The sequence below is a fragment of the Scyliorhinus torazame genome, chromosome 10 (assembly GCF_047496885.1).
Source record: "Scyliorhinus torazame isolate Kashiwa2021f chromosome 10, sScyTor2.1, whole genome shotgun sequence".
Lineage (NCBI taxonomy): Eukaryota > Metazoa > Chordata > Chondrichthyes > Carcharhiniformes > Scyliorhinidae > Scyliorhinus > Scyliorhinus torazame.
Window position 1 is genome coordinate 179919656 of NC_092716.1, and position 21551 is coordinate 179941206.

Genomic DNA, 21551 nt, shown 5'->3' on the forward strand with positions numbered 1-21551 from the left:
CATTACTCTCTTTGGATACATTTTGTAAATAACAGTCCCCAGCAGTGATCATTGCGGTACTCCTTTAGTCAGTCTGCCAACTTGCAAATGTGCCATTTATCCCTGTTTTCTGTTAACCAATCCTCTAACCATGCTAATATAGCACCCAAAACTTTGGGAAATTGAAGTATAAAATGCAGTAATAACTGTAGTAAGACATCCCTACTTTTGAACACCAAACCTCTTGCAATGAAAACCAGCATATTGTTTGCCTTCCGAATTTCTTGCTGCACCTGCCTCTCTACTGCCATTGAGTATTGTAAAAGGACACTCCAATTCCTTTGTACATTCTTCTCAATATATCACCATTTAAATATCTTCCTTTTGTTTTTCACGTCGAGAGTATAACTTCATATTGTACTGCATCTGCCATGTTTATACCCACTCATTCTCTAAATCTCTTTGCATCCTCCTCACAACTCTTAATTCCACCCAATTTTGTGTTGTCAGAAAACTTGGAAATATTACATATGTATTGTGAACAGCTGGGGCCTAAGCACTGATCCCTGTGGTACCCTACTAGTCACACTGCCACTCTGAAAAATACCCATTTATTCTTTCATTTTCAGTCAGACCATGCTATTCTCATCAGAAACAGCCTTAATTTTTTAATCCATAAATGCGTATTTTACTTACCGGTGCCGTTTATCTGTGCGCAAGGGATCAAGCAGGCAATAAGGGCTGTGTTTTGAAGTTGCGCGGAGGTTTAAACATGTCCACTCCATGCGTCAGGTGCCAGTGACATTTCCTATTGGTGATCACTTGCATGCTGACATATGGCAAAAGTGGTTCTCCTTTTCACTACCCTACTTTTAATAAATTTATCAAACCAGATTTCTCCTGTGTAAAAGTTTGCTGACTTATGTTCAAGAGCGTTATTTAGGCGACTTCCAGTTGCGGCTTCCCAGTGTGGGAAGGTGACAGTACGATTTCCCCAGCACTGTATGGATTGGACCAGGAGTGGAGCGGTGAAAGAAGTAATTTTGGTGCAGCGACAAGTGCGAGGGGGGAAAACTAAGATGGCGGCGGGTGGAGACCACGCATCGTGGGCGCAGTGGTCGTAAGAGCAGCAGGAGTTTCTCAAGCGCTGCTTCATGGAATTGAAAGTAAAGCTGCTGGAGCCGATGAAGGCTTCAATCAACAAGCTGGTCGAGACCCAGAAGGCCCAAGGGGCGGTGATTCGGGTGGTGCGCCAGAAGGCCTCGGAGAATAAGGACAAGATATTGGGCCTGGCGGTGAAGGTCGAGGCGCTGCGTAAGAAATGGCAGGAGAAGTTTGAGGAAATGGAGAATCGGTCGAGGAGGAAGAACCTGCGGATCTGGGTCTCCCGGAGGGAGTGGAGGGGTCGGATGCTGGAGCATATGTGGTCACGATGCTGAACACTTTGATGGGCGCAGGTGCCTTCCCGAGGTCCCTGGAGCTGGATGGGGCCCACCATGTCCTGGCGAGGAGGCCCAAGTCTAACGAGCCGCCACTGGCGGTATTGGTGCAGTTCCACCGCTTGGTGGACGGAGCGGAGCAGCAGGTGGGAGAATGCAGAGGTCCGTATATACCAGGACTGAAGCGCAGAGGTGGCCAAGAAGAGGGCTGGGTACAATCGGGCTAAGGCAGTTCTTCATCGGAAGGGGGTGAAATTTGGGATGCTGCAGCCGGCGCGACTGTGGGTCACGTTTAAGGACCGGCACCATTATTTTGAGACGCCGGAGGAGGCGTGGACCGTTATCCAGGCCGAAAAGTTGGTCACGGACTGGGGGTCGGTTGTGAGGGGATGTCGCGGGGGGTGGGGGGGCTACTGTGGTTACTGTGCTTTGGGGGATGTTCTGTTCTGTATTGTTTCCTTGGGTGCTAGGTGGGGTAGGGTGAAATGGTTCGAAGTGGGGGTTTTGTGAGAGTGTGGGCGTCGGTGGGTTGCTGCTGCATTGGCCAAAGGGGAGCTGGAGCTCAGTCTGGGTGGGGGTCTGCTGCTGGGGGGAATGGAGAGTGCTGGAGGCGCGGGCACGTGGCTGGCCTAGAAAAGGGGATGGCTAATCGGCAGGTGGAGGGGGGGGCGAGACTCTCCCTAATCTGGCTGATAACTTGGAATGTGAGAGGCCTGAACGGGCCGGTCAAGAGGGCCCGTGTGTTCGCGCACCTGAAGGGACTGAAGGCAGATGAGGTTATGCTCCAAGAGACTCATTTGAGGATGGCAGATTAGGTTAGGCTGAGAAAGGGGTGGGTAGGGAAGGTTTTCCGCTCTGGGTTGGACGCAAAGAATCGAGGGGTGGCGATTTTGGTGGGGAAGTGGGTGTCGTTTGAGGCGCAGAACATCGTGGCAGACAATGGAGGTAGGTATGTGATGGTGAGTGGTAAGCTGCAGAGGGTGCGGATGGTATTAGTGAATGTATATGCTCTGAATTGGGACAATGCCGGATTTATGCGGCGCATGTTGGGCCGGATTCCGGACCTGGAGGCATGGAGCTTGATAATGGGGGGACTTCAACACGGTACTGGATCCAGCATTGGACCGCTCCAGGTCCAGGACTGGTAAGAGGCCGGCGGCGGCCAAGGTGCTGAGGGGGTTTATGGACCAGATGGGAGGAGTGGACCCATGGAGGTTTGTCAGGCCGGGGGCCAGGGAATTTTCTTTTTTTTCCCCCACGTCCATAAAGACTACCCCCGGATAGACGTCTTTGTTATGAGCAGGGCACTAATCCTGAGGGTGGAGGAGAGGGAGTATTTGGCCATAGCCATCTCAGACCATGCCCCACATTGGGTGGAGCTGGAGCTAGGGGAGAAGAGGGACCAGCGCCCGCTGTGGCGCCTGGATGTGGGCTTGCTGGCGGATGAGGAGGCGAGCAGGCGGATCCGGGGGTGCATTGAAAGCTATCTAGAGGCTAACGATAATGGGGAGGTGCAGGTGGGGGTGGTCTGGGAGGCACTGAAGGCGGTGATTAGGGGAGAGCCAATCTCCACTAGGGCCCACAAGGAGAGGAGAGGGAGGGAGAGATTGGTGGGGAAGATTTTAAGGGTGGATGGGAGGTATGCAGAGGTCCCCGAGGAGGGACTACTCAAGGAGCAACAAAACCTCCAGGCCGAGTTTGACCTGTTGACCACCAAGAAGGCAGAGGTGCAGTGGAGGAAAGCGCAAGGGCGGTGTATAAGTACGGGGAGAAGGCTAGCCAGATGTTGGCACACCAGCTTCGGAAGCGGGAGGCAGCGAGGGAGATTGGGGGTGTTGGGGATAAGGGGGGGAACACGGTGCAGAGTGCGGTGCAAATAAATGGGGTATTTAGAGACTTTTATATGGGGCTGTATAGGTCTGAGCCCCCGATAGAGGGGGGGGGGGGGGGGTGCATGTGTCGACTTTTGGATTGGCTGAGGTTCCCGAGGGTGGAGGAGGATCAGGTGGCTGGGCTCGGGGCACCGGTAGGGCTGGAGGAGCTGACTAAGGGGCTGGGGAGTATGCAGTCGGGGAAGGCACCGGGGCCACATGGGTTCCTGGTGGAATTTTACTGGAAGTACATGGACCTGCTGGGCCCTCCATTAGTGTGGACTTTCAATGAGGTGAGGGAGGGGGGGCCCTATCCCGACGATGTCCAGGGCGCTGATCTCTCTGATCTTGAAGCAGGACAAGGACCCATTGCAGTGTGGGTCGTATAGGCCAATCTCGCTCCTCAACGTGGACGCGAAGCTGTTAGCGAAGGTGTTGGCTACCAGAATTGAGGACTGTGTCCCGGGTGATTCACGAGGACCAGACGGGTTTTGTGAAGGGAAGACAGCTGAATACCAATGTGCGGAGGCTCCTTAACGTAATTATGATACCTGCAGTGGAGGGGGAAGTGGAGATAGGGGCGGCGATGGACGTGGAGAAGACCTTCGATAGGGTGGAGTGGGGGTACCTTTGGGAAGTTGAGGTTTGGGTTCGGATAGGGGTTCATTAGTTTGGTTAGGCTACTTTACGAAGCCCCGGTGGCGAGTGTGGCCACGAATTGGAGGAGGTTGGAATACTTTTGGCTGTACCGGGGGACGAGGCAGGGGTGCCCCCTATCCCCCTTGCTATTTGCATTGGCAATTGAGCCGTTGGCTATGGCTCTAAGGGAGTCCAGGAACTGGAGGGAGCTGGTCCGGGGGGGTGCGGGTGGGGACACCGGGTATCGTTGTATGCCGATGACCTGTTACTGTATGTGGCGGACCCAGTGGGGGGGGATGCCGGAGGTGATGCGGATCCTCGGAGTTTGGGGACTTTTCCGGGTATAAGCTCAACGTGGGGAAGAGTGAGCTCTTTGTGGTACCTGGCGGGTAGGGTGCAGTCGGTGAAAATGATGGTGCTCCCGAGGTTCCTTTTTGTATTCCAGTGCCTCCCCATCCTGATCCCTAAGGCCTTTTTTTAAGCGGGTCAGCAGGAGCATCATGGGATTCGTGTGGGCGAAAAAGACCCCGAGGGTGAGAAGGGTGTTTCTGGAGTGGAGTAGAGACAGGAGGGTTAGCGTTACCTAACCTGTGTGGGTATTACAGGGCTGCCAATGTGGCGATGATACGCAAGTGGGTAATGGAGGCGGAGGGGGCGGTGTGGAAGAGGCTGAAGATGGCATCCTGTGTGGGCAGAGTCTGGGAGCGCAGGTGACAGCACCGCTGCCGCTCCCGCCGACTAGGTACACAAGTCGGGTGGTGGCGGCGACTTTGGAAATTTGGGGGCAGTGGAGATACCACAGGGGTGAGGTAGAGGCTTCGGTTTGGTCCCCGATCCGGGAGAACCATCGGTTCGTCCTGGGAGAATGGATGGAGGGTCCCTGAGCTCGCACAGGGCAGGAATTAGAAGGATGGGGGCCATGTTTTTAGATGGGACGTTTGCGAGCCTTGGGGCGCTGGAGGACACATCCCCCCCCCCCCCCCCCCCCCCCCCCCCCCCCCGGAAATGCCTTCGGGTACATGCAGGTAAGGGCGTTTGTAAGACGGCAGGTGAGGGAGTTCGCGCTGCTTCCAGCACGTAGGATCCAGGATAGGGTGCTCTCGGGGGCGTGGGTTGGAGAAGGCAGGGTCTCGGCGATCAACCAGGAGATGCAGGAGGAGGGGGAGACCTCGGTGGAGGAGCTGAAGGGTAAATGGGAGGAGGAGCTTGGGGAGGAGATCAACGAGGGTGCATGGGTGGACGCCCTGGGTAGGGTTAATTTTTCCTCCTTGTGCCAGGCTTAGCCTGGTACAATTTAAGGTTCTTCACAGAGCGCATATGACAGGGGCGAGGCTGAGCAGGTTCTTTGGGGTGGAAGACGGGTGTGTGAGGTGCTCGGGGAGCCCAGCAAATCACGCCCACATGTTCTGGGTGTGCCTGGCGCTGGATGGGTTCTGGAGGGGTATTGCGAGGACGATGTTTAAGGTGGTGAACACCCAGGTTAAGCCGAGCTGGGGGTTAGTACTATTTGGGGTATCGGAAGAGCCGGGAGTGCAGGAGGCGAAAGAGGCCGGTATTCTGACCTTTGCGTCCCTGGTAGCCCGGCGGAGGATTCTGCTACAGTGGAAGGATGCGAGGCCCCCGAGCGTGGAAGCCTGGATCAGCGACATGGCAGGGTTCATTAAATTGGAGAGGGTAAAATTTGCCTTGAGGGTCTGTGCAAGGGTTCTTCAGGCGGTGGCAACCGTTCCTAGACTTTCTAGTGGGGCGTTAGGAGATGGTCAGCAGCAGCAACCCGGAGGGGGGGTTGGGGGGTGCGGGGCTGTACTTTGTGTTTACTACTGTGTTTATTATTGTTTAATGGGGGGTTTGTATATTGGGCAAATTTGTGATGTAGTTGTAAGATGTTTATTTATGTATTCTTTGTTTTTCTTTTTTCTGTAAGTGGTGGGGGGGGGTTGTTGAAAATATGTAAAAATTTGAATAAAAATATATTTTTTTAAGAGTGTTATTTAGACTTGAAAGATTCCAGCATTTTCATGATGAATGATGTTGGACCAACTGGCTTGTAGTTTCAGTTTTTCTTTCTTCCACTCTCTCCTCTCTTGAATTGTGGTGTCTCACTTCCAATCTGCTGAGACCATCCTAGAATTTGGGGAAATCTTGGAAAATCAAAACCCATCCATTATCTCTGCCATAACTCTAGGATGTAGGCCTTGTCTTTGCAACATGTCCGATTTAGTCTCCAATTCTCCAGAATAGTACTACTTTTCTGACCTTGAACTCCTCAATATTTTTAGCCCCTAGGTTACCTTCTTTCTGCAATGTTACTTCTATGTTGTACTGTGAAGACAGATAAAATTTGTTCAATGTCTCTGCCCTTTCCCCAAATGTCTGGATGGCAGGTATACTACAATTGACATAATTAGTTTGAGGAGAGGAGCAAGTTCACTTTAATTTTAAAAAAATGATAGGTTGTGGTTCCTGTTTGCAGTTAACTTAGTCTCTTCTGGAAAGTGTACATTTGGAGAATATTATTTGGCTTGGTTGTTGCGTCCTCCTGTAGCTATTTCCCCCAAAGCCTACCACCATTTCCTACAAAACTAAATACTGCAGATGGGAGAAATCTGAAACTGAAAAAGCTGGAAATGCTCAGCAGGTCTGGCAGCATCTGTGCTCAGCAGGTGTGGAGAGAGAAACATAACTCCTATTTTCTCTCTACTGACGCTGCCTGATCTCCTGAGCATTTTCAGTACTTTCTGTTTTTATACCACATGCCACACTTGAGGATCAATTGTCTTTGGTACAAAAGTTGTTGCCTTTGGATGCGGAATGTCAGTAATTAACAAAAAGTAGTGATACTGTGCTAAATTTTCTTTTCTCTTGCTAGTTCATGAACTAACATACTTAATATCTTACTATCACCAACACCTCCTAGATTACAATTTCCATTACTTGGATGTCCAATTTTAAATAATCCTTTTAATTTCCACAAGTTAATTACAATGTTGCCACTAAGTGTGTTAAGTCCTCTGCATTTCATATAAATAGTAGTTTACTGTTTCTTCATAAATATAATTGTTTCATCATAACTTTTACAAATCAATATGATTATCCATTAAATGTTTAGTTTCTCTGCTATTTTTTTCTTATCTTGGTTCTGAATCCTCATCAGCTGATTTATTAGTTCCGATACTCCTTGAACAGCTATGATTTCCTTCTCTTCTGAGAAAGGTCTATATCTTCAGCTGCTCATGTATTTTATTTCTGCTGCCAGTTCTTTCTCTGCAATACAAATCCCTGTTCTTTCGGGCTTCTAGTCGAGACCATTGTTGGACTTGTATACGGCTACAAAGTACACGTTTATGGTGAACACTGGGATATTCCCTATTGCACATTCTGTAGGTTCAGGCATTACTCGCTATAGGGTTGCCCTTTAAACCGTTCAACACTTGTACTAAACAAAATAACATTGACGCCAATACGCCTCCAATAAATTGCAGCGGCTATGACTTTAATCTATTCTTCACAAAATTACTGAAGGAACATTGTACAGAACAATTACTGTATTTAAGCTAGTTATTTCTATATGATTCAAAAATGTTTTTCAGTGACTTTAATGCAGAGCCTGAGTTGATGCCAAAAACACCATCAGAGAGAAAGCGGCTTAGGAGGCGCCCATCTTTAGCCCAGGATCCAAATAAGAGGTAAGGCTATCAATGCTGCAAGACAACTGCATCAAACCCATCCAAATATTTTCATTTGCTGGATTTGTGAACTAATTCCTAGTAGCAGTTTCTTTGTAAGGTGAATTTCCATGTTTTGATCATTAATCTGTGCTGAAGGGCAGCACGGTGGCACCAGTAGTTGGCACGGTTGCCTCACTGCGCCGAGGTCGCAGGTTCGATCCCGGCTCTGGGTCACTATCCGTGTGGAGTTTGCACATGTGTTTGCGTGGGTTTCACCCCACAACCCAAAGATGTGCAGGGTAGGTGGATTGGCCACGCTAAATTGCCCCTTAATTGGAAAAATGAATTGGGTACTCTAAATTTATTATATATAAAAATAAATAATCTGTGCTGGTCTCTACCAATGTTACACTGAGCAGTTATCTAGGAAATCTCAAACTGAAAATGCTGGGTAAAATAAGCAGGTCTAGCAGCATCTGTGCAGAGAAACGGTTAACATTTGGAGTCTAAATGATCCTATTGTAAGAGATTTAAGATAGGAATGGGAAAGGTGGAAGGAAAGAGGTGACTTTCATATTGTATCCGTTAAATGTTATTTTAAATGTTTGTGACTTGGAAGAATTACAAGCCACTGCAGTTCAATTAAGTGCTTTTCTCAACTAATAGCTGATGCTGTTTTGAGTTCTTGTTGAATTGTGTGGTATCAGTAACATGTAGCTTAGCAATAAAGTTTGAATGTATGGCTTGATTGCTAGTCTCAGTTGACCAACCGTGGTGGCATTTCATGTGTTGTGGTTAGCTTTGGTGCCCTAGGACTTATTGGTGGGGAAATTTTTTTAATATCAATCCTCCTGGTGGTTATCAATCTGATGGGAAAGTGCTTCTTGCTGAAAGCAGAATTATGGGTCCAATGTTTTACTCATGCCCCAACCCATGAAAAAAGCTACCAGCACTCATGTGCCATGTGGGAGCTAATTACAAGATTCGGTACCTTTTTTTAGAACAATGATTCTCATATCTGGAGATCACTAGAGGTTTACATGGGTCATCAAGATGGTCTGCAAGTCACTGACATGTAATGCCATGGCTAAGGCTATACAGAGAAGAGACCAGAATCCTCGCCCTACCGTGATGGTTCTCAACCTGGCCAACTCCTACATGAATATTTTGAGTCATCATAAGCACAATACAACAAGTAGTTTTAGAATTGAGCAAAATTTAATTTAATGTTGATTTGATATAATTGCAGTGTTGCCTTTTTTTGCCTACTGTAAATATGGCAGTCAGTGAGGTTGCCCTCCTTTCTTTGGATTTCTATATTCTAATGCTCAGTCGCCATGTATCAAATGATAACACCACAAGGTTCAACCGGCTATCGATCAAAGAGCCAAACACCAGTTAGTTAGTTCAAGGTCAAGGGTACTTTATTTACACACAATTAGTCATGCGACATACACACTACTAGTTAAACTACACCTATCGTCTATGACAACCTGTACTTAACTTCAGGCACCCGGGTTAGGTCAGAGGAACAGAAGCCATTGTTCGATTCTGGATCTATCGAGTCTGTAGAAGTAACTGCTGCTCAGCTAGGCTCATCCGTCTGGTGGCGAGTGTTGAACTTGCACTTGTTTCTGGTGGTGCTGCACTTGGAAGCAGACGTTGCCGGAGCGCCAGGTCCAAGAGAGGCCAAACACATGGTGGACTCTCTTATGCTTGGGGGTTTTCGCACTCTTTTGGGCGGTCCTTCAGTTTGGACCCCACTAATTGGGCGATTCCTGATCATTGCGTTCGATTCGAACCAATAAATGGGCAGGTGCCTTGATGGCTGGGCATGTCGCAAGTGGTCATTGACCCTGTTGTTTACGCTTCCCTTGTACAGGGAGTGGCACCGAAATGTCTTGGATTGTACCGGTCGCTCAAGTACCAGTCCTTTGTCTGGCGGAGATGGGTCATCAAATGCTAATCGGTTGGGGTTTCGATACCGTCTGGATTCCTCACCCGCAAATATACATTTCAGGTTCTGTGCCTGCCTGAATCTTGCATTCTCCATTTTTCCCACTATGCTTTGCGACCTTCCCTGTTCTTGGTTGCAAGTGGCCATCCCAGATGGCTACAGCAGTGGCAAGCGAAAGGGGGTGGGTTAGGTGGTCTGTGGACATGAGTTTTAGATCCACTGCTTGAGAAAAGGATCAGAGAAAACTGGGTAGCAAAAATTCTTGAATTCTGATTGAACAAAATATGAAATGGCATGGATGAATCCAGATAAAAGACTGTTTTGGTTGTAATTGGTATGATTTTTTTACTGTACTCATTTGAATAGGACGATTCTTGAGTTCATTTGTTTTAATATTTTATTTCCAGATTTTCTAGAAGCAGAAAAAGTTTCAGGCGTTCATCAATTCAGCGGCCAAAACGGACGAGCCAAATCTTTGTGGAAGATAACAGTGACTGCAATAGAATAGTTGAGCAGACCCATCCTGTTCGTCTGACACGATCGGCATCACGTGCAGCAGCAGCAACTATCAGTCTAGAAACTGAAAAAATTGGTGTATGCCCTATTGTCCCAGTTAATGATAGAGTTCCATTCGTTGAACTGTCACTGAATGACTGCAAGAGTGCCGAGTTACAAAAGAGTAATCTGGGCAACTTGTATCAAACTCTGATTTTTGACGATGTGAAATTGCTTCAAAAAGCAGTTGAAGTAAAACCACCACCTCCAAATGGACCTGCTTTGGAAACACTGACTCCTGCTGCCCCGACAGTGAACACCAGTAGTCCAAATCATGAAGCAACGAAGCTGAAAACCGATGTTACTAAAGAAAATGCAGTTTGTGAAGAGGCTGGCTCAGCTAACTGCGAGATGAGCAATGCATCATCTGCAGGTGGGGGTTCCATCCCTAGGGAAGATGAAAATAAGCCTGTTCGTAACGGTACAAACCGTAAGTCAGTGCGGAAAAGTATTACTGGTCGCAGATCCAGCTGTGTCAGGTTGATGGATAAATATTCATTGAATGTTCAAAGGGCTACCATGGTGCAGGAATCCACCAGAAAATCATTACGTAAATCTATTGCCAGGAGAAAAAAAATGCTGGAACCCTCTCCTTCCAGTTGTAAGTATAAATGTCTAAGGAAAATTCACGGCTACATGTTGCATTCTGCATGCAGAATGGTAACTGCAATACCTCTTTCATAGATGGTGGACCGACAGTGAAGTTTAAAAAAATAAAAAATCTGTTATTGGAGGGGGTTACAAAGGCTACATGGTTAATCCCAGATTTAAAGGAATTATGTATGAAGAAAGATTGGCTACCTTGGATTATTTTCTGTCAAAAAGGAAGACCTGAGGGTACATGATCAAGCGTTTAAAATTGAGAGGTTTGGAACAAACCTGCCCTTGAGAGGCTTTTGCTTTCTCTTGCCTAAACAGTTTTGCGGTTGGGCATTGCTGTAATTCAGTGGAAGCAAAGGGTGGAGAGGACCAACGAGGTATAAAAGAGATCAAGATACAAGTTGGGATAGTGAAATTATACCAGACAAAGGGATATTGCAAGTAGGAAAACAAGTCCAGATAGTAAGAGGAAACGCATACCTCTTGTCATGTTGCAATGGTGACTTAAAACTATTTCCCGCCCCCCGCCCCAATTCTGCAGACCTTTTTTACTTGGTTCCTTTCCTGGTTCAATTGATTGAGCTCTTTTGCACACTATGTACCGCGCCAGTATTCTTTTTTTTTGATATTGCAAACGTTGTGTCCAGTGCCTGTATCTTTTTTTCAGTTTTGTGTGTAAATGTTTTACTTCATTAACACCCATGTATTTTCTTCATAGACTGTAGCTCCATTCAGAAAGTGGCGGAAAATGCAGAAAAGGAACGGTGAGATTTGAGGTTTTGTTTTTTGCTTAAGTGCAGGTATCACTGGGTGCAGGAAAATAATACTTCCTGTAGCAAGTGTGGCAGAAAAGAACCTGTGAGGAGCTGCTCCTCCAATCTCAAATTCTGCTCCTTCAGAGATGCCAATTTATGATTGGAGGAGCAGCAAGGGCGGAAACTATGATTTGGAGGAGCTGCGGTAGTTATTCTGGCCAGTTCCACTGCCAGCATACAGGAGATTTTCATCTGCGCCATTACAAATTGCATCGAAAGGTCTCGGAGGAGAAGAAGCTGAAAATTATAAAAGGAAGGAGGAGGCAACTGTGAACTACAATAACGATGCCAGGAACGGTGCCCCTGAGGGAGCCGACACTTAGCCTCTTGTCGATCTGGACCTGGCTGCCAGCTGTGTAATGGAGGGGGGGGGGGGGGGGGGGGGGGGGGAATTGTCTAGTCTGTCTTTTACGCAGGGGACAGAGTCCAGTTGAATATGTTTTGAAGGGAAGTGAGAAATGACGATAATTTGCCAAGTCGCCAGTTGATTAGAGGGATGGAGGATCTGGGTCTTGAGCCACTAATAACTCATGGTTAGCTTGGTGCTGCAGATTACATTATGTGCATTTCCTTTGAGCAGTTGGACCCGTTAGTAACCTGATTGTGTTTTTCAGCACTCCATGGGCAGAACAAAACTAAAGAGTGCTGGAGAGTGCTAATTACTTACAGTTACACTTTTTTGAAGGGGCTGCAGATGTGAATCTAACTCCCGATTAATTTGTAACAAGTAGTTAGAATTTTCATTTGGAAAATTGAACATAGGAGATTTATTTATTATAAACTAACAAAAACATTTTCGGGAAATAAATTTATATCAAACTCAAAGCGAGGACATGTAGCTCTGTTTCTAATCCAAGATGTTGAATATATTTATTCTCTGGGATTTGTGCTATCTTTTCTATTTAAAGAAAAAGAAATGTGAATCTGCTTTTTTGGGTCATTGCCTAGTAAAGTAGTGAGAATGAAGAAGTTTCTTAAATCTCAAAGTAGCCCCTGATGTGGGTTGGGGGAAGAGTTGCAGGAAAATAAGTACTCTTTATCCTGTGTGTATTATTTTTAAATGGGCATAAAATGGCTGGATCTGAAAAATTTAAACTTGCTGTGCTGAGAAACAAACTCACTTGAAGCAATGCACGATCAACTGAATTAAATCAGAAGTCATGATTTTCCACTTGTGGGAAGGAAGGTATGTAGGTAATTTGCCCTTGCCAAAAGTCTGAAGATGTGTCCATTGTCTGTTAACATTTTTTAGTTTCAAAATGTTGCATTTTGTAGGACACTTGGAAATGCCAATGTTTTATAATTGCAGTGTTGATGTGATTGAACTTGAGCAACCAAAGCAGAACCAGCCAGCCACGATGGTAGGTATTGTGTAAATTGTGTTGTTTTTGTAAACATTTTTGACATTTAACTTCTATGTTTTTAATAATGTGAGTAACTCAAAATTAATTTTGCATATAAACTAAGGTTCTGAGTTTTATTTGTCTACAGGTTCCTGAAAATCAAGGTAATAGATGCGCTACAAATACCACAAAAATTGCAATGAGCAATCTCAAGGAGAATGTGCCCAAACCACAAGCTTCCAGGAATTCTGAGAAATGGTCTGTAATTGGCTATAATTGCCCTTGGTGTCCAAACATGTGTAGGTTAGGTTGCGGAGTTGCAGGAAAGTGGTGGGGAAAGTGGGCGTAGGTGGAGTGCTCTGTCTGAGGTCGCTGCTGTCCTGATTTGCCAAATGGCCTCCTGCATTTAGGGATTCTATGATTTAAAATTTCAATAGACTGAATTTCAATTTTGCTCTAGTGGAGCTCAAAGTAGTTGCATGATTTGTTTTCTGAGATGCTGTACTCTGTTAATCTCCTTATAATAAAGACTGGGTTCTATAAATGTTTCCCATTTTCCCCTCGTGTTAGTCCTTTGACCTCCGGAATTACAAGAACAATATGCACACGACAGTTGGGCTGAACCTCCAATTTGTAGCTTTATTTGACTCTCTGGTTCTCTCCCCAGTAAGAATCCTCCTGTGACTTGTCTGGAATTTACATACAATTCCTATCCGAGGTTGACCGAATCCTGCACAAGTGCCAGAGTTCAAACCCCCACGATTTACAAATCCCTCTGATTTGGCTGGAATCACTCACCAATTGGTCATTCGGTGTTGATCGTTGGACTGAATCTAGAGATGACCAATCTTGATGACCAATCTTCTTTCACCTTTCTGACTGCTCTGTACCATATTCTGGTGTCATCCTCTAAGAACCAATAGGATGAATGTTGGTTTATTTTTGGTCACAAAGTCTGCTTACAGCAACAAATACATGAACAGACTAAGGTCCTGTTGGGACAACCAACATGCTGGACCCTGTCCGGGCTAGCCTTTATACTGTGGTCTTATGAGCCCCAGCTGGGTGGGCCTCCGCACACTAGCGTGGAAGCTCAGATTCCACGAGTCCCACAGAGAGATCAGTCAGGGTATCATTGTGGAGGGTTATTCCACCCTCCTTTTATGATTATTCATATCGCAAGAGCATATATCTCCTTGTGTTGCTGTCTTGCTGAATCATCTGGTGTTTAACACTAGTATCTTCAGTTCATTCCGCGCCCTGGTCTAGACAGGACTGGATGGACATAATTGGTTCCCATGTTTCCATTTAAAAACAAAAAAACAAACAAAAAAAAAAACGATCCCCACGCCAGTTAGGCATATCTGGCTCCAGAGTTTAGATGTGTAAGCGCCTCTTCCCTCTTCCTTACTATGTGATGGCTGTTGTTCAAGACCAGGACTGAACAGGAAACAGTGAGTGGGGATAAAGGATTCTTCTTTAGGTTGGTGATCTGTAACCTGTGGGGTTCCACAGGGATCAGTGCTGGGACCACAGCTGTTAACAATATATATTGGAGGAAGAAAGCAAATGTACTGTAGCCAAATTTGCAGACAAAAATGGATGGAAAGGTAAATTGCAAGAGGGATAAAAACAGTTTGCAAAGAGATATTGATAGATTAAATAAATGGGCAAAAGGTTTGCAAATGGCTAGTATAATGTGGGAAAATGTGAAGTTAATTTTGGAAGGATGAACAAAAGAGCATAGTGTTATTTAAATGGAGAAAAACTGCAGAAAGCTGCATCACAAAGGGACTTGGGGGAAACACAAAGCTAGCACACAGATGCAGCAGGTAATCAGGAAAACTAATGGAATGTTGGCCCTTATTTCTAGGGGTAGGGAACTTGCTGCAACTATAAGGTACTGGTGAGATCACATCTGGTGCAGTGTGAGCATTTGGCTGCCTTATTTAAGAAAATATTCATAGACATAGACATAGAACATACAGTGCAGAAGGAGGCCATTCGGCCCATCGAGTCTGCACTGACCCACTTAAGCCCTCCCACCCTATTCCCGTAACCCAATAACCCCTCCTAACATTTTTGGTCATTAAGGGCAATATATCATGCCCAATCCACCTAACCTACACGTCTTTTGGACTGTGGGAGGAAACAAGAGCACCCGGAGGAAACCCACGCAGACACTGGGAGAATGTGCAGACTCCGCACTGACAGTGATCCAGCGGGGAATCGAATCTGGGACTCTGGCGTGTGAAGCCACAGTGCTATCCACTTATGCTACCGTGCTGCCCCTTCTCGTATATTATTTAATTGGATGCTGTTCAGAAAAGGTTCACTAGGATGATCCCGGGTATGGAGGGATTGTCTGAGGAGCAAAGGTTAACAGGTTAGGACTGTACTCATTGGAATATAGAAGAATGAGAGGTGATCTCATTGAAACATCTAGGATTCTTAAGGGGCTTGGAAGGGTAAATGTGGAGAGGTTATTTTCTCTTGTGGGGAATGTCTAGGGCAGGAGGGCATAGTCTCAGATTAATGGGGTGCCCATTCAAGAGTGAGATGATGAGTAAGTTTTTGAGGGCTGTCTTTGGCACTCCTTGCCACAGAGAGCTGTGGGGGCAGAGTCCCTGTGTCTATTTAAGGATAACATTTGTGATCAGTAAGGGAACCGAGGGTCACTGGCAGGAAAGTGGACATGAGGAATGTGGGATCAGCCATGATCCTGTTGAATGGCTAGAGGGGCTAAACAGCCTACTCCTGTTCTCATTTCTTATGGTCTTATTTTGTTTATGGTAATTGCATTCTTAATTTTTAAATTATATCATGGCAGTTGCCCTGTACCATTGTTTGTGATAAAACCACCTCTTCCAATTTCTTACTGAGTCAGGGTGACCCTACAATATTACAATTAACCCTTTCCTACCTGTACAGCTCTCGTCTGTATGTTGTGTTGAGGTTTAGCTAATAATTTACAGTTCAATGTTGTGTTTGATTTGGGGGTTTAGCATCCTGTGATTTTTATTTTTTTATTTTATTTTTTAATTTTTTAAACTGTTCGAGGAGCTTACATCCTTCAGCTCCTGGTTTAAAATGCATTAAAACATGTCAAGCTAAATCAGGAAGAACAGTAACGTTCTGAACAGAGTCTGGAGTCAAACAGCAAAGATTTTAGAACTTGTAACTTTGGGTGTCATCTCCCAAGAAGTTGTAAGAAAAGCACTGTCCAATATGAGGAAGCAACTTTTGGTTTTAACAAAAATAACTTTTGCTGTACTGCAGCAGCGATTGCATGTCCTCCAATATTTCAAAGTGGACAAAATTGTAATCTCGACTGAGCATGTTGAAAGGCTGCTTTAACAAAGCATAAAATTTGTATCACTGTGCACTTTATATATTTTTTTAATAATCTTTATTGTCACAAGCAGGCTTAGATTAACACTGCAATGAAGTTACTGTGAAAAGTCCCTAGTCGCCACATTCCGGCACCTGTTCGGGTACACGGAGGGAGAATTCAGAATGTCTAAATTACCTAACAGCACGTCTTTCGGGACTTGTAGGCGGAAACCTGAGCGCCCGGAGGAAACCCACTCAGGCACGGGGAGAACGTGCAGACTCTGCGCAGACAATGACCCAAGCGGGGAATTAAACCTGGGACCCTGGCGCTGTGAAGCAACAGTGCTAACTCGTGTAAATTTTCATTTAAAGAGCCTGCTTAATGTCCCATAGGATGGCAGTATTTGTGCACAAATGGGTGTGAGTTAAAGAAAACAGACTTTCTGGTATAAGACCATAAGACACAGGAGCAGACTTGGGCCATTCGGCCCATTGAGTCTGCTCTGCCATTCGTGGCTGATGTGTTGCTTATCCTCATTCTCCTCCCTCGCCTCAAGGCACAAGATTGTGCCGGGGCGTGGTGACTCTGAGTTCTCCCTAATAGATCTCCTTTCTACTTATCTTACAATCATTCTAATCTTTTGCCCGATTATGTTTTTTCTTTTATTTCCTTTTCTTTTCATGTACTCAATGATCTGTTGAGCTGCTTGCAGAAAATACTTTTCACTACACCTTGGTACACGTGACAATATACAAAACCTAAATCCTTCTCCCCATAACCCTTGATCGCCTTATCCCTAAATGACGCACTAGTTTGGTTTCTTGGCAAATGTAATACACTTTGAATTGAAACTTGAAAGAGGGGTGGGTTCTTCAATGTCAATAGGTAACGTCATCCTGTGGTCTATTACTGAGCTCTCCTGTTCCAAGGTCCCAGTTCCAACCTTTGCTTCTCTTGGAATGAGGAGCTGCAGTTGGCCTCTTGTGTCCTTGAGATAGGTACAGGAAAATTTAGTTTTGGTATGCAGAGACTTTTTCTGTAAATTGCATGTGTAAATGTTATGGGGCAGGATCGGGGTTGTTGATTTCTCTTCTCTTCCCCTCCCCCACATACACAAATATTGTAAACTCTTATTCACTGGTATCCCAAATAGAATTGGTCATTTGGCCACGATGCCTAAGAAATTCTTACCCAGTATTAAATTACTGCTTGCAAACAAAAGACAAAATAATAGGTCATTCATATGATACTGGACAGTCTGTATCAAGCAAGAGTTACCTGGGAGAGAGTGGGGTTGACCTGCAAGAGAATACCCCAGAGGGGATAATAATCGAGACCAACAGTTAACTGGTAGAGAGTGGAGGTATGCTGTGGCCACTGCAGCTTCTGCAAAACACCAGTATGGCAAAAAAATTAAACCTGAAATTACAAAGCTGTAAACGAGTTGGTGATTATTGCTGCTTAGGGATTGAGTCAAAGCAACTGGGTTTTAAAAATAATAAAGATAGTAACTTAATAAGTAAGTAGTGGTGAGTTTTGCATAATGTTATTACCACTAGTAACCTGTATTCGGGTTTATCAGTATAGAATGGCTTACTGGTAGTAAGATTTATTAATAATGGCATAGGAATAAGGTTATTATTGAGGGATATCTTAACTTCAGCCCCTCGTGCACGCTCAATACAATATGAAAACTCCAGGAGTCTTTCCATGTCCTGGATAACCATTTGTGCAAGTATTTGTTGCAGCTGCATGAACTCTGAGTCTTGGAACTTGAACAGCAGCTGGCAGCACTGAGCACTGCCTTTGGACGCCTAAGAACAAGAGTCTTCGATGACTGCAACATTTGTGCTGACACCAAGATCTTCATGTACAAGGCAGTAGTTCTCCCAGCTCTTCTATACTACTTGAAAACTTGGACTATGTACAAGCCCTGGAGAAGTACCACCTGTCTGAGACTGATTCTCCGCATCAGTTGGGAGGGCAGGTGTACTAACTTCATTGTCCTTTAAGGAGCCAAGAACACAGCATCAAGGCCATGATCATCCGAAACCAACTCTGCTGGGCGGGCCATGTGCTTAGGGTGCCAAAGTCCCGTCTGCTGAAGTAAATCTTAGCCCAGCTCCAAGGAAGACTGCCAACAAGAGGAGAATGCAAGGTCTAGAAGGCTGAGAACAGACAAAGTCCTTGAAGAGTGTACATTGTGGGTAGTGAAGAGGATTGTCAGAGGATACAGCAGGATGTAGATCGGTTGGAGACTTGGGCGGAGAATTGGCAGATGGAGTTTAATCTGGACAAATGTGAGGTAATGCATTGTACAGTAAATGGCAGAATCCTGAGGAGTATTGATGGGCAGAGATCTGGGTGTGCAGGTCCACAGATAACAGTGGTAACACAGATGGATAAGGTAGTCGAGAAGGCATACGGCATGCTCGTCTTCATCGGTCGGGGCATTGAGTATAAAAATTGGCAAGTCTTGCTACAGCTGTGCAGAACCTTAGTTTGGCCACATTTGGGATATTGCATACAATTCTTGTTGCCACACTGTCAGAAGGATGTGGATGCTTTGGCGAGGGTACAGAAGAGGTTTACCAGGATGTTGCCTGGTCTGGAGGGTATTGGCTATGGGGAAAGGTTGGATAAACTCTGTTTTCACTGCGACAACTGAGGTTGAGGGGTGACCTGACAGAGGTTTACAAAATTGACTGGCATGGACAGAGTGGATAGTCAGACGTGCTTTCCCAAGGCGGATAGGGGAGATAGGTTTAAGATGCAAGGTTGTTTTTTTTAAACAGAGGGTGGTGAGTGCCTGGAATGCACTGCTGGGGGAGGTGGTGGAATTCAGTAGTGACATTCAAGAGGCATCTTGCCAAATACTGGAAGAGGATAGGAATAGAGAGATACAGTCCCCAGAAGTGCACAATGTTTTTGTTTAGGCAGGCATCCTGATTGGTGCAGGCTCGCCGTGCCAAAGTGTCTGTTCCTGTGCTGAACTGTTCTTTGAAGTGCTCCAAAGACACCCTGAACGCTTACCTCAAAAAATGCAACATAGACGTCAATGCCTGGGAGTCCCTTGCTGAGAAGAGACCTACTTTGAGGAACTCTTGATTGAAGGGACACAATTCTGAGAACACCCGAAAGCAAGGAGGAGGTCCTATTTGAATCTATTTGGCTAGAGCCAAGGAATGAAAAGCTGCAAATTACATTAGTTGGTGGTCTATAGACTACAAGCAGTGGGACGGAATGCAGAGAAACGATTTGCATGGAAATGATGAGAGGTGCAAAAATTGAGCGTAGTTAGAATGTGAGACTTGTTGAGGGCGGAGGGGGTCCAGAGTTCCTAGAGTGTTTCGGAAATTATTTTACAGCAGAATGTTTTTAATCCAACTAGAAAGGCGGCATTGGTGGACCTAGTTTTTGGGAGTGAGGTGTGCCAAATGGTTAAAATTTTTGTAGGAACATTTATGGGATATTCTATCCTAAGATTTAGGCTGATTATGGAAAAGGACAGAACAATCCAGAGTAAGGACACTGTAAGAAATAATTGGGGAGGAAAGGCAATTTCAGTGGAGTAAGAACCGTCTGTGTTGAATAAATTATAACCCAAGCTTGGCAGAAAATACGGTAGCTAGACAATGGGCTACCTTCAAAGAAATTTTCACACAGTCCAAGGAATATTCACTTGAAAGGTAACGGTAAGACAAACCAATCCAGTGCGCTCTGGATGTCAAGAGGTAGAAATTAAGACTAAGAAATTTACACGTAACATAGTTTAAGATAGAAAATACAATTGAGAAACAGGCTGAATGTAGAAGGTTTAGAGAGTGAAAAAGTTGAGAACCAAAGAGACCAGCAACTAACAAAGGGAACAAAATAGGCTTAAATATGAAGGCAGGGACATAGCTGAGGTGTTTCTTTTTCTAATTTAGCATGGCCAATCCACCTATCCTGCACATCTTTGGGGGTGAGACCCACCCATGAGTAGAATGTGTAAACTCCACAAAGACAGCGACCTGGGGCCGGGATCGAACTCGGGGCCATGAAGCAGCAGTGCTAACCACTGCACCACCATGCTACCTTATAGCTGAGGTGTTAATGAAGACTTTACATCTCTCTTTACAAAGGAATAACCTGCTACCCTGGCCCTTGGAAAGAAGGCTTTTAAATTGATCAAGAGGAGGTATTGGATAGGCTCTGTATTTCAAGTTGAGGCACAAGAACTGGATCTGATGCATCGAAAGAAACTGGGGGAACTAGAATGGAAATTATGGCGACATGGGCCCATCATTTCTTCCAGACTTGGGACTCAGGTGGTGCCAGAGGACTGGAGAATTGCAGCATAATGGTCTTCATCAAAAATGCCTATCAGTTTAAGTTTGGTAGGGAAACTTCTAGAAACCGTGATTCTGAACAAAATTAATAGTCACATGGACAAATGTGATTAATTAAGGGAAGCAGCATGAATTCCTTGAGGGGAAATGATGCTTAACTTGCTGGACTTGAAACTTTTTTTAACAAGAGGATTGATCAGGGCAATGTTGTTCATGTGGTGTACATGAATATCCAAAACTGATTTGATAACAGTGCTATGCAACATGAGCAAAGTTCTAGCTTGTGACATAAAAGGGACAGTAGCCTCACCGTTTACAATGCTAAGTTTTGTATCATTTGTAAATTTTGAAATTGCCCTGTGAACCAAGGTATAGGTCATTCATGTGTATCGGGAGGACCAAAGGTCCCAACACTGATCTCAGGGGAACTCGAGTACAAACCTTCCACTGTAAAATATCCTTTTAGTCACTACTGTTTCCTGTCACAGGAGGAAAAGCTTTTTCACGCAGTGAATGACTACAGTCTGGAATGCACTACCTGAAAGTTGGGTAGAGGCAGGTTCAATCAAGGCATTCAAAAGAGAATTGGACTGCTGTTTCAAAAGGAAGAATGTGCAGGGATACCAAGAGAAGCCAGGGATGACACGGAAATGCTCATTCGGGGAGCCAGTGTGCAGACCATTGACTGAATGGCTTCCTGCAGTGTAAATATTCTGTGACGTTTACCTGTAAAATGTATATCGCAGCAGAGCTCAATACCCCATATTTGCCAAGAGGTCAAGGAAAGGAAAACCCTTTACTCCCCAGAATTTTTTAGGCCTAGGATATAGAACCCTTTGAATATGGAAGCCTTCCTAATTTAGGTGGCTCAGTAATACACCAAGATTTCTGCACTGACCCACTGAATGGAGTTTTACATCTATTCTTCTCAAGATTGACTGGAGTGTTTGGGACCAAGTTATTTTTGACATGGTTCATTAATATATGTTTGGGCTAGATGTACTTGGTTAATATAACCTT

At 45.3% G+C, this 21551-nt stretch overlaps 1 protein-coding gene across 7 annotated transcripts in view; it reads left to right on the forward strand.

The window, feature by feature from the left end:
• The window catches only part of LOC140384389 (inner centromere protein A-like), a 111056-nt gene that overhangs the window by 45817 nt on the left and 43688 nt on the right, over positions 1–21551 (forward strand). For 6 of the 7 annotated variants that reach the window (XM_072466046.1, XM_072466045.1, XM_072466048.1 and 3 more), the window contains 5 exons: positions 7519–7614; positions 9961–10709; positions 11427–11472; positions 12833–12884; positions 13015–13030. In XM_072466046.1, coding sequence (XP_072322147.1) covers positions 7519–7614; positions 9961–10709; positions 11427–11472; positions 12833–12884; positions 13015–13030 — 959 coding nt within the window. The remainder of the gene's footprint in view (positions 1–7518; positions 7615–9960; positions 10710–11426; positions 11473–12832; positions 12885–13014; positions 13031–21551) is intronic. The other variant, XM_072466051.1, reaches the window with a different exon arrangement.